The sequence below is a fragment of the Balaenoptera physalus genome (assembly GCF_965194825.1).
Source record: "Balaenoptera physalus genome assembly, chromosome: 8".
Taxonomy (NCBI): Eukaryota; Metazoa; Chordata; class Mammalia; order Artiodactyla; family Balaenopteridae; genus Balaenoptera; species Balaenoptera physalus.
This window is the reverse complement of record NC_138887.1, coordinates 66880487-66892664: the sequence shown is the minus strand read 5'-3', so window position 1 is coordinate 66892664 and position 12178 is coordinate 66880487. Positions and strand designations below refer to the sequence as shown.

Sequence of the window (12178 nt, the reverse complement as noted above, 5' to 3'; positions counted from 1 at the left end):
TGTGAACTTCGCAGTCTACAAATAGGTGTCATTTGAAAGCTAGCTGGCTTCCCCTCAGGAGAAATATTAGCCATTGTTAAATAAATAAATCCCTGCTGTCTCACTCTCCGGGGCCTCGCCACTCACAGCTGCCTCTATGTATAGCAGCTCTATCGCGGATCAAAGCCTGTTTTGAATGTCTGCTCTTGTGATTTTCAATTTGAGGATCATATTTGAAACTACTGTTTGTTTCCTGTGTCTGGCAACTTAATACACAGGGCTTGTTTCTCTTGATCAGCAATCATACGGCCTCTTACCACACCTCAGTGTCAGCTGCTTAGGAGGATGATTTCCCACCTCTTTGAGGTGCCTTATCCCCTAAAGTGAATTTTGTATTTACTGCTTAGCTTTTATATTAGGTCAGATACAAATATGATAAAATTCTAACCAAAGCTTTTGCATGAAATGGCTCAGAAGCTATAAAGAGGCATTTTGAATAGTTTTATATAATTTTAGAAAAGACTATTGAATGTGATAAAATTGGGAACTAAGAGATAACCATAAATCCTAATTGACAGATAATTCTCTGTATTTCTTTGACTTAAAAAAAAAGATTATCAGACATTATGAACATGCCTTGAAGTAGATTGCATTAGATATTTCAGAACCAGAGTAAAATTGATAAGTGAGCCTCTTTAAAAAATACATGAATGTATTGCATAGGAACTTTCTGTTGTCTTTAAACCATGAGTCCGTGATGTTTTTCCACTAGTGGTAGGTAGAGAATTTATAATGATCTCATTACATAGTCTTCTTACTGACTCTGCACCCTCTCCCCATCAGTGATCAGTGGTGTATACTCTTTATTCTTAAAAAAAAGATTTTTTTAATTTTTAGTTTTTAATTTTTAAAAAAACTTTATTTTATATTGGAGTATAGTTGATTAATGCACAGGGAATTCTACTCAATATTCTGTAATAACGTAAATGGGAAGAGAATTTGAAAAAGTATAGATACGTGTATATGAATAGCAGTGTATACTTTTAAGATGATGGGCTCTGGCTAGAGAGGCCAGTCTGGAATCACGAGGTCAGCAAGTGTAAATGGTTCAGGTGATGATTAAGCCTAGGGCAGTGGGCTGATTGAAACACACTAAGAAGCTAATTTAGTTAAACTGTAAAACAGCTAATGGTAAAATTAGCATCAATGCCTTCAGCTTAAATTTAGCCTTATGCTAAGAAAGCCTTATGAGTTTTTTATGTCTATTCTCTCTGTGCTCTCTCTGGAAACATCTCAAGTACTGCAGGGTGAGCTACTCTGGGTGGTTTTGAGAAATTGAATTGCTGGGTCAGGAGAGTGGCAAAGCTCCAGTCAGCAGATTAAGTTTGATGTGGTTGAAGTTCACAGTCAGTATTGAGACTAAGAATTAAGAAGGCTCACATTCAGAAATTCCTTACACAGCATAGCTTGGTATAACTTAAATGCTGAAACGTAATGCTGTGTTTCACAACTTAGATGTTACTTTATAGTTAGGTCATACATATAAATTTAATTTTCTCTAAAAATTCTGTAACTGTTTATGGTGACAGATGTTAACTAGACTTACTGTGGTGATCATTTTGCAATATATGCAAATATCAAATGATTATTTTGTACACCTGAAACTAATATATTGTATCTCAATTATACCTCAATTTAAAAAAAGGATTATTTTAGCTTGGATTCCCCTGATATTCCAGTGGGAGAAGTAAAAAACAAAAAATCAATTTACACTGTTTAAGTGTTCAATGTAAATACTTGTATAGAGAAGCTTTTAAACGTTAATTCATTTAATAGCTCTATCTCTCAAGTATAGGTAGAACATTTTTAAAAAGGCATCTTTCATCTTCAGGAATGGACCCATTTCTTTTTCCTGTTCTTGTCATCATATTTTTCTAAGTTGTAACAAGGAATTGAGATTTCATTGGGGTTTTCAAGAAAGAAAGTTTAGCTTGGGTGTTACATTAAAAGGTTCTTGTATAAAGGATAAGTAGGAGGGAAATATTAAGATGGAGCCTATGAAATGGCTGTTTTAGATTAGAAGTGGTCTAATATTGGCAAATTTCATATGGTTCGACTCATTAGGAAAAGGAGGATAGTTAAGGAGAACTGAAGAAGGGAATCAGGTGAGCTTGATAATCCAGAAAGTACTATTGATTTTTTTTTTCTTGAGAACTATATAAATTCTGAGTGGGAAGAAACCTTAGAAATCATCTGGTACAATTTCTGCATTTTAGAGATAAGATGACACTATATCCCATTTTAAGAGGAGATGTGAGTCAAATAATAATCCATGTACTGGAAAATTGGAATTTTGGTGGAGAAAATAGTAGAGAAAGTAAAAAAAAAAAAAAAAAAAAAAAGAAAGGATTCTTTTCAGAATTTGCTATAGGAAAGGAAACTTTGAGCAGATTAAAAAAATCTTAGCTTAAATAGTTCAGAGCCAAGGTCAATGGTGCCCAAACTTTGCTGCACATTAGAATTACCGGTACCCAGGCCGTACCCCAGTCCAATTAAATCACCGCCTGGGGGGTGGAGCCAGGCGTCGGTAGCGTTTAAATATCCCCAGCTGATTCCAGTGTGGAGCCATGTTTGGGAACCATCGGCCAAGCTGAGGACGCGATGAGGAGAAAGAACGGGAATACAGGAACCGTTCTAGATAAAATTTTGGAAGTTTTATGGGCAATTTTTGTGGGAAAAAGTAGAATGAAAGTGATGACCTAAAATTTCATTCCTGGGAAATGGATTCTGTTGTTTTCAAATTTATGGGATTTTCATGCAGAGGTAAGGATGTAAGAAATCTATATTGTATTTACTGACTAAACTTGTTATCCATTTAAGGAAATGTATATTGTTTGAATTATGTGAAAGATTTTTAGATAATTTAATTGGTTACAGAATTATGAAGAATTAAGACCAACATTTGTTATATAATAATTGTAATAGCCACATGGTTAGTAGTTATAGAACTTATTGGGACTGTGTGTTTGAGAGGATTTGTTAAATCCCGATTAAAAAATAAAAATATCAGAACCTTATAAATCTATATCTTAAGTAAACTTAAGTAAACATCTTAAGTAAACTTCCCACAGTGCTTCTATGTTTACATATCATAAACCTGAAAAAGAGTACTAATATGAATATTGTTTATGAATTTTTACTGAAATACTGCCTTCTGATATTATTCTTTAAAGGTAAGGGTTTTTTTTGGTTGTTTGTTTTTTAAGGCCTTGACTTTACTGACTTGTAAATACAAATAGGATTCAGCTACGTTTACTCTTGCATGATTGGCTTAACTATGCCTTTGATTTTCTTCATCAAAGAAAAATATAGGGTGAGGAGACAAAAGAAATAGCTGTTGCAGTCAAAACCTGAAAATATATTTGTCTAAATATAAGAAGTATTTTTGTTTGTATACTTAATTTATTCCATAGATATTTATTGAGTACCTACCTACTGTGTAGCATTTCTATTATATAACATTCTGGGAGTTTGGGCAGAGTGTTTTCTAGCTTTTAGAATACTTCTGTGAAGTAAGATAAATGGATTTGACTGACTTCTTAGAATCCGTGAAAAGAATCCTAAAACCACACTAATTACAGAGCTTTATTTTCAGAACTTTACCAAAACATGAGGAAAGTGCTGGAATAAGAGCCAAGAGAGCTAGGTTCAAGTATGGACTTAAACTTTCAGCTTATTAAAGGGAAGTCATTTTAATAGCTTTGTGCCCCAGCGTGCTCATCTGTGAAAACATGTGATTAAACTAGATGATATTTAAGAGCCCTTTTAGCTCTGATATTTTATACTATCTTTATTGTAATATTTGTAGGAGAGAGATGACAAAAATACAGTCAAAAGAATAAACTGATGAGTCTATTGCTGTCTGATTTAGACAGGATTAGTATTGAAAATTATGACTAGGAGACTTTTTTAGCTTTAGTGATTGGGATAAATTACTAAATTTCAATTTAGGATTATGTTTCATTTAAGACAGGTGTCTTCTGCAGGTGGTACCAAGAGGGACTCTTACCATGGATCTGCAGAATCATTTAGACTTTTTCTTAGGCATTCATGGCTAAAAATATTTAACTGTGTTCTTTTTAACCATTAATGAAATTATGCTTCTCTTGGCTTCAGATGCTTTGATATTCTTAACCCTTCTTTCGTAGCAAATCATAAAATATCATTTACACAGTGCATTTGGCAATCATTTATTGAGTGAGGCTGTTACTAAGTTTTGAAGATGCAAAGAGGTACAAGACTCTATTCCTACCTGAACCTGAGTAGGAGAGACAAGCAAAAATAGATAATTGCAGAGGAGTATAGTAGAGGTCTATACTAAGGTATGCACAGTGGTAGCACAGCTAGGAGAGGATTGGGGTAGGTAGATGTGAGTGCAGGGTCTTCTAGAATTGGTGATTAATTTGTTTTAGAAAGATAATTAGGGTACAGATAGATATTTGAGTGGCAATCCTAGACCAGGATACTGATTAAGAAGATAAGAGTATGAGGTTTAGGAAATGGAAAAGGGTTAAATTTGAGAGACATTTTAAAAGTAGGATTTAGGACTGAGAATTTTATTGGATGTAGAAGGTGTAGGAATTGAAAAGACTGGCGTCATTAGACACTGGGATTGAAGGTGCTGTGATGTCTTTTCTCAGAATAGATAGTATTTCTTCTTTTAAGGAGAGGGTCTGATGAGGTGTTTGAAAACTAAAAAACAAACCAGAAAACCGTAAATTAAGACTTATACACTGGACTTTTCTGTCTGTGCTTCAGCTTATGTGTCTTTTCTTCAGCTTTAGCTAAACAGGCATGTGGCAAACAGCTTGATATTTTTCACTGAAGTTGAGAAATTTTTAAAGATAGCTTTTAAAAAATTTTATATATTTGATGTCTCCAGAGCTATTATCTTTAATGTTTTCTTTTTCATAGAAATAGATTTAGGAAAATACTTGTTAAAATAGCATAACTATTGAATAAGAGAATTAAATAAAAATATTTGGCAGGGTATCAAATATGAAAGTTTTGCTTTCCAGTTTTGTGATTTTTAGTATGTGTTAGTAATTCAGTACATTTCCATGAATAAAATCAGTTTTCCTTCAAGATCTGTTTCTTTAAAAACAAATATGTGTATATTTGGAATGTTGTTATTTTGAAGAAAGGATTAAAATACATTATTTTTATCACTTAAGCATAAAGCTGGATTAAAATAATGCCACTTTAATAAACTTTTATAAAAATCTTCTGTAAATCATTTTGCCGAAACCTCCTTTCAAATTGTAACCCTAGTAATATTCCACTAGATGGCACTGAGAGCCTGAAGAAAAACAGGGTTGGCTTGAAAAGTTCTGTTTTATTTAAAACACACACACAAACTGATGGAACGGCTGCTTTGATGGATTATTATTGTTCTAGTGGGATTTTAAGAAAATGTGCCATTTCCCCACATAATCAGACATCTGCCAATTCATTATAAACGTACATGGTATATGTATAGTTTTAGGGTGTTTGTGATCTTGAATCTTATTTCATTTGGAAACAGAAAACCTGTTTTTGTTCAGTGATTTATGATTTTTATAATACTGATTGCATATTGAAAACTTCATGTCTTTGTTCTTCCTTTAAGCTCTGTGTAGTTTTTGATAGATAAACATTTTTTTGCTCTCAATTAGAGCTCTAATGTGATGTTAACTTTGGTAAGACTATGGTTTCTGTTTTTAGAATAGCTATTTTTGTTGACTGATGAAAAATGCAAACAGAAAAATAAAGCTTTTGTCTTGGCAAACCCAAATTCATGCTTTATAAGAGCAAACTTTCTTCCTTTACTCCCTTCCTTTCTCCCTCCCAACACAATGCATTCTGCATTTATTCCGGAATATAATGTGAACTATGGTCTAATAAGCTAAGTACAGAGATGGAAGTTGGTTTGCATTTCTTTTTTTAATTCTACTGTGCATTTTCTTCGGGGTTTTGAAACCTGACCTGTGAAATGAAGATTTTTGCATTCATCTTTTTGTTCGAATAAAAACCTACTACTGCAGATGATAAGTTTCCAGGCTGTTCTTGTGGGTTTAAAAATGAAATTCCTTTTCAAAGAGAATATTGAATTGAATAATGTTAAGGAGAACTGTTAAGCCATCACAACTAACTTTTTACATTTATAAAAGTGAATAGGATTGAAAGTCTGAGCTTGGGTTGATGTTTTAATTAGTGTGGTATTTTGGGTAATTTGAAAGTAGTCATTAAATATAAAATTTGCAGTCTTTCTTTTCCCTCCTAAACTTGAATGCATTCCCTTAAGAGGTGAACTCTTAAGTGGGAAATAGCTTTGTAAAATTATAGCCTGGTTTCTTTAGAAACCATAAATATATTGGAAATGTTTTATAACACCTTACACTTGAGGGCTCTAATTGTTTTATAGACTTGAATCCTCAGTTCTCATATAACCTTTTGTTGTTACGTTCAGAGGAAAAATGGCTCGGCTAAAATCAAAGATGTTGACTTAAATGTTTATTATGATTGTTTTACTTTATTTTTCATAAAGTTACATTTACGATATGCATTTTTAATATGTATGTTCACGTAGCTTTATCTTGGAGATGATCAAAATAGAAGAGTAGGCTAGGTAGTATGTGTTATATGCAACCTTATAGTGTATTGTGACTGCTGGAAAAGACAGCCTCTAAAGTATTGAATGACTTCTTCGTTATCTACCAGTTTCCTAAAATATTCCTGCTTGGTTTATTATGTTAAGAAAATATTGAATGTTTATGCTTACTTTTTGGTTACAGTGTCTGGCACAGTGATATGTGTTAAGATATTTTTAGTAAAGGAAAAATATGGTTCTAGTATATATAAAAGTGTGTTGAATTTTAAAAACATCTCTCCCCCATGACATTTTTCTGCCCTGCGGGAAGCCATCCTCTATTCCTTAATCTGTTGTATGCTTTCCCACTCCACTGTTTTTGCTTTTGCTTTGCTTTATATTTGTAACCTTATTCCCCCAATTTCTAATATTTAAAATTTTACCTTTTCTCATATTCTCTAAATGCCACCTCTTCCATCAGATGTGAACTCACTATCCTTTGATGCCCTTCATTTTGTTTGTATTTCCTTTATGTTCTGCCCTGCATTGTCATTGTTTATTCATCTAAACCCCTCCTATTACTTCAGCAACTATTTGTGGGAAGATTTGTATTTTACTCATCTTTGTTTCTGTATGACCTAGTACAGAGAATTTTTACATAGTGGGAATTTTAAAAGAAATTGTTAAATTGAAATATATGACTTGACCGGGAAAGATAAGTTAATACTAGAGCTTTGCCAATAGGCAGGTTATTTCCTAACGATAGTATGGGAGAGAGGTTTGATTTGTACTTTTTCGACATTTGTACTTTTGTTTTTATCTCCTTTACAATTAAACTCATTACTTTAATTGTAGTTTTTCTCCAGCTTTAATTCTGGGGTGATGTTCATGTACTTTTTAGGTGTAGTTGATTACCTACCATCAGGCAAGTTGTGGCACATTTGATGGTCTGTAGTTGTTGACATATTATTTTTGGATTTTCAAAGTTTGCAGAGCATTTATACCACTATTATTAATGATAATATGTATTTATTAGTTACTATGTGTCATAAACTTTACTATAACAATTCTTTAAAACATTTTATTAATATCAGTCTGTAAGGCTGAAATATTTTATTACCAAACATCGTTAAAGCATCTAATCTTGGTAACTTTTAAAAACATTACGTATTTTAATATGGTATAACGAGTTTCATTTGTTATTCTATTCCCTTGATTGTACCTTTAAAATTTTTTTGTAGGAAATCTTTTGTTCATTTTGTTTATGTAAAATTTTGCCTCATACATTTATATTGGCTTGCAAAACTGGTTCTCTTTTACATGAAGAATTATGTATTTTTGTACATCTCCAATCCTAGGAAACCAGTTTATATAATGGCAAAATTATGGAGTAATTGTTTTAAGAATATTCCATCTAGCTGTTTCTGTTTATTTTTCTAATTTACATGCATAAAATATCCCTAAAATCATTTTACATTTATTATTTCTAGTTAGAAGAAAGAAGCCTTTCCTTAAGAGTTTGTGGAAAATTTTGACTATCAAAACAAGAACATGTTGGCTCTTCCTTTCCTTTTGTTCATATATTCCTTTTTTTATACAGTTCACTGTGTAAATTAATTTTAGTTTGATTCATGATTTTTATCTACAGTGTGCCATGGCACTTTGGAACATAATGATGGAGAATAAGGAGAAACCTCAGTTCTCAAGAAATGTGTAATCTGATCGAGCTGTCAGCACTAACAGCGATGAAACGTTTAGAGAATGATTGGGTAGCAGCAGAGTCTTACAGACAACCAGTGCAGTGGGATTAACGGGAACAAACACGGTGCTTGGGATTCTAGGCAGAATGGAGTTTGTCTGATTGAGTTCAGATGTATGTTTTCACACAGGAGCCACGAAGTTGTCTGAAAGGAGAGGGTATTTTATAGGGATATGGTGTTGGGCATTTGTTTTTGTTTTTGAATTCTGGTTTGTGTGCTGTTTCTTTTTCTGCCTGTCTTGGTTTTCTCTCTCTCCTTAGTCCAGGTTACTTAGAGTGTCAAGTGTTACATGTCACTTCTTTGAAATTATATGAGTTTGTCTGCTCTCTGTGATATAATTGCTTAGTTCTCTAGGAAGGAATGGCGTTTGACCTTTTTATATGCATATACAGATTGTACTCTTTTTTACAGATTCATCACACTTGTGAAACGTGCACTTGTGAAATATTTATAAATGAAATCATGCTTTCCCTTTGACATTTTTAATAACTTTGGATATTTGTTTCACTGTCGTTTTGAGTGTGTGTGTGTGTATATGTATGTATGTCCTTTACAGGTGAAAAAAAACTAGGCATGAAGAGACTAAGTAAGTTGTCCAAGGTTAATAACAGAGTTGCAGCTAAAACCTAAGTGTCTTTACCTTTAGAACAATCAATTAGGTAGTATAGGGAGAACAGCATGTAGTTACATGCCATTGGCATTTACACATTTGAGATGAAAGTGCTCATTCATTGCAGTCTATTTGAATTCCTGGCTTGTTTCATATCTGATGGTTTTCATTCTTAGCAATTTTTGTAATCTTCAATTTTTCTGTGAATAGAACCAAGTACATTTATTTGCTAGTGGTGCTATGGAATTACTAGGGAGGCAGCATTGCTATATCCTCACTTGGGCTTTATTCCTTCCCTCAGCTTGCAGCATCTGAAGCTGGTATTTCAAATGCCTATGACCCTTTAGGGAGGGAGATTGCCAGGAATTTCTCATCTCTTTTTCTATTTCATGTCTCACTGTCGATTCAGATTTCCACTGGATGCAGGGAGGTTGCCTGTGGATAGGCGAACTAGTTGGGAACCCTTCCACAAATGGTGTGGGTTTAACCCATGTCTGTTAAACCTCTTCAGTGCCATTGTCCCAGGTGCTACACAGATTAGTGGGTTGTAGATAAATCCCCACCGAAATACAGCTCCACTGTTAGGATGCTGGATTTCTTACTACACTCATAGTATCTAATTGCATGCTAAATCAGTGATGGCTGTGTCTTTAACCTTTTTTTTTTGGTTAGTGTATTTTTATAAGTTGAGTTTTGGTACCGAAGAGGCATTTTCTTTTTCATGCACTCTTAATTCTGCAGGTTTAGTTTTTATCTGACTTTGCCTTCTCTTTTCAATTTATTGGAATTTTAAATGTAAACAGTTAATATTCTCTTAAGTTTCAGATTTAGTGCTCTAATATTTTCTTTTTGCTTGAATATACTAAGAGGAAATTTATAGTAATAATTATAGTAATAATTTTATCAATTTAAAATATAAATTAAAATCTAAAAGATATATAGGCTAGCCTCTTCTTTATAAGTGAAAACTAGCCCTGCAATAAAATAATCTAGAGTATCTCTGTTTGGAATATATTGTCCTCAAATTAACCATATAATTTTTGTGTATTTAATTAGTGATGATTCATTAAGAATTTTTGTTAAGTATTATTTTGACTGTAAAATGATTTTAAATACTAGTTTCTTTTTTAAAATTTTTATTTATTTATTTTGACTGTGTTGGGTCTTCATTGCTGCGCACAGGCTTTCTCTAGTTGCGACGAGTGGGGGCTACTGTTCATTGAGGTGTGCGGGCTTCTCATTGCGGTGGCTTCTCTTATTGGAGCACGGGCTCTAGGGCACATGGGCTTCAGTAGTTGTGGCTCGTGGGCTCTAGAGCGCAGGCTCAGTAGTTGTGGCACACTGACTTAGTTGCGCCACGGCATGTGGGATCTTCCCGGACCAGGGCTCGAACCCGTGTCCCCTGCATTAGCAGGCGGATTCTTAACCACTGCACCACCAGGGAAGTCCCAATACTAGTTTCTTTTTGTGTACTTAAATGTATTTGAGATTAATTTTAATAAAAAACTGAATGACTAAATTATATGTCTATAATAATGTCTTGATTAATGAGTGTGGCAGGGAGTGGGTATCTGAGTTATTGAAATTTCCCAGTTAACTGAAGGTTTATCCAATTATGCAGTGAACTTGCATAGGATAAGGATGCTGACATTAGGGGTAGGGATTTGTCTGTTAAGCTCCTTTTTTGTTGTATAAATCCATAGAAGCCCCATACTCTATCATTAGAAAGCAAGCATTTTATCAAACTCAGAGCTTTAGGTTCATAACCAGTTCATTAATTGTAGTATCAGTACACCTTGAAGGAAGCCTCATGGAATTACAGAGCTAAACTTGTGAACCTTTTCTAGACATAAAATTACAGAACTAATCTTGTGGACCGTTTCTGGAACCAGTATTTCTTAGCCAAGCAGTGAGATTTTCAGTAGAAGGAAGGATTTCTGCCGTTCAGGCTTCCAATACTAATTGTGACCTGAAAGTCATTGAGATGTACGCTGGTTATCTGTGGTGAGAGAGATTTAGAACATTGTTAGATGATGAAAACGTATATATATGTGATATGTATATATGATCGATATTAGGTAGTCTGTTTTTTCCTTTTGTTAAACATCAATTCTCTCAGCTACTAGTTGGCATGCAAGGAATTGAAAATAAAATCTAGATCTTCAAACTGGCTCGTTTTCCCCTCCAATAGATGGGTAGTTTTTAGTGTTTGGCTGTTTACTAATTTTCCATGAACTTTCCTGTTTTCTATTAGTTGTCTCCTTGGTCAGAATGTTTCCTGGGAGAATTGTCAGTGTTAAGACAGATGATTATTTATTTCCATGCAGATAGAATTATAACAGTTACAAGTAATATAATTGTGGTTTCCTTTCCCTTAAAGGAGGAATTCCGAGAACTTCGAGAACAATCTAGTGATCCTCAAGCTGAACAAGAACTAATTAATAGTATCGAACAAGTGTATTTTTCTACGGACTCATTTGATATTGTTAAATATGAGCTGGAGGTAAAAAAAAAATTCATTAACCTACCTAAAGCCTGTTTTGTTCAGTGATTGAATTTGTGAGTGAGATATGAATGCTTTTTAGGGGCATTGTAGTTTTTTCATACCGGGACTGGTCTATGATGACCATATTGTGACTAAATGAACTATCAGCATTGTTTAAAGATGAGAGTATTTTTAAAAATGTAAAATTAAGTGCAGCTATAGAATATTGGTCCAGGAAACACTTTTGTATTTTTGGTTTTTAACTGTTATCACACAATATGTTAGTATGCTGTCTCTATCTTATTTTATGTGGGCTAAATATGTTTGGGAAAGCTCTGAAACTTTTAATCGTGAAAGTATATTTACATAATTGTTTAGTCATGATAAATACCCCATGCCTTAATTTTTTTTTTAATTTATTTTTTTAACATCTTTTTTGGAGTATAATTGCTTTACAATGTTGTGTTAGTTTCTGCCCTATAACAAAGTGAATGATCTATACATATACATATATCCCCATATCCCCTCCCTTTTGCATCTCCCTCCCACCCTCCCTATCCCACCCCTCTAGGTGGCCACAAAGCACTGAGCTGATCTCCCTGTGCTATGTGGCTGCTTCCCACTAGCTATCTATTTTACATGTAGTAGTGTATATATGTCAGTGCCACTCTCTCACTACGTCCCAGCTTACACTTCCCCCTCCCTGTGTCCTCAAG

General features: G+C 33.8%; 1 protein-coding gene across 3 annotated transcripts in view; it reads left to right on the top strand.

Moving 5' to 3' along the window:
- Nucleotides 1-12178, top strand: part of VPS50 (VPS50 subunit of EARP/GARPII complex) — a 128016-nt gene that overhangs the window by 8853 nt on the left and 106985 nt on the right. For all 3 annotated transcript variants that reach the window (XR_014266392.1, XM_082471735.1, XM_082471734.1), the window contains exon 3: nt 11358-11480. Coding sequence is in view for 2 of the 3 variants with exons in the window: in XM_082471735.1 (XP_082327861.1) it covers nt 11358-11480 (123 nt within the window). In the remaining variant the exon portion in view is untranslated. The remainder of the gene's footprint in view (nt 1-11357; nt 11481-12178) is intronic.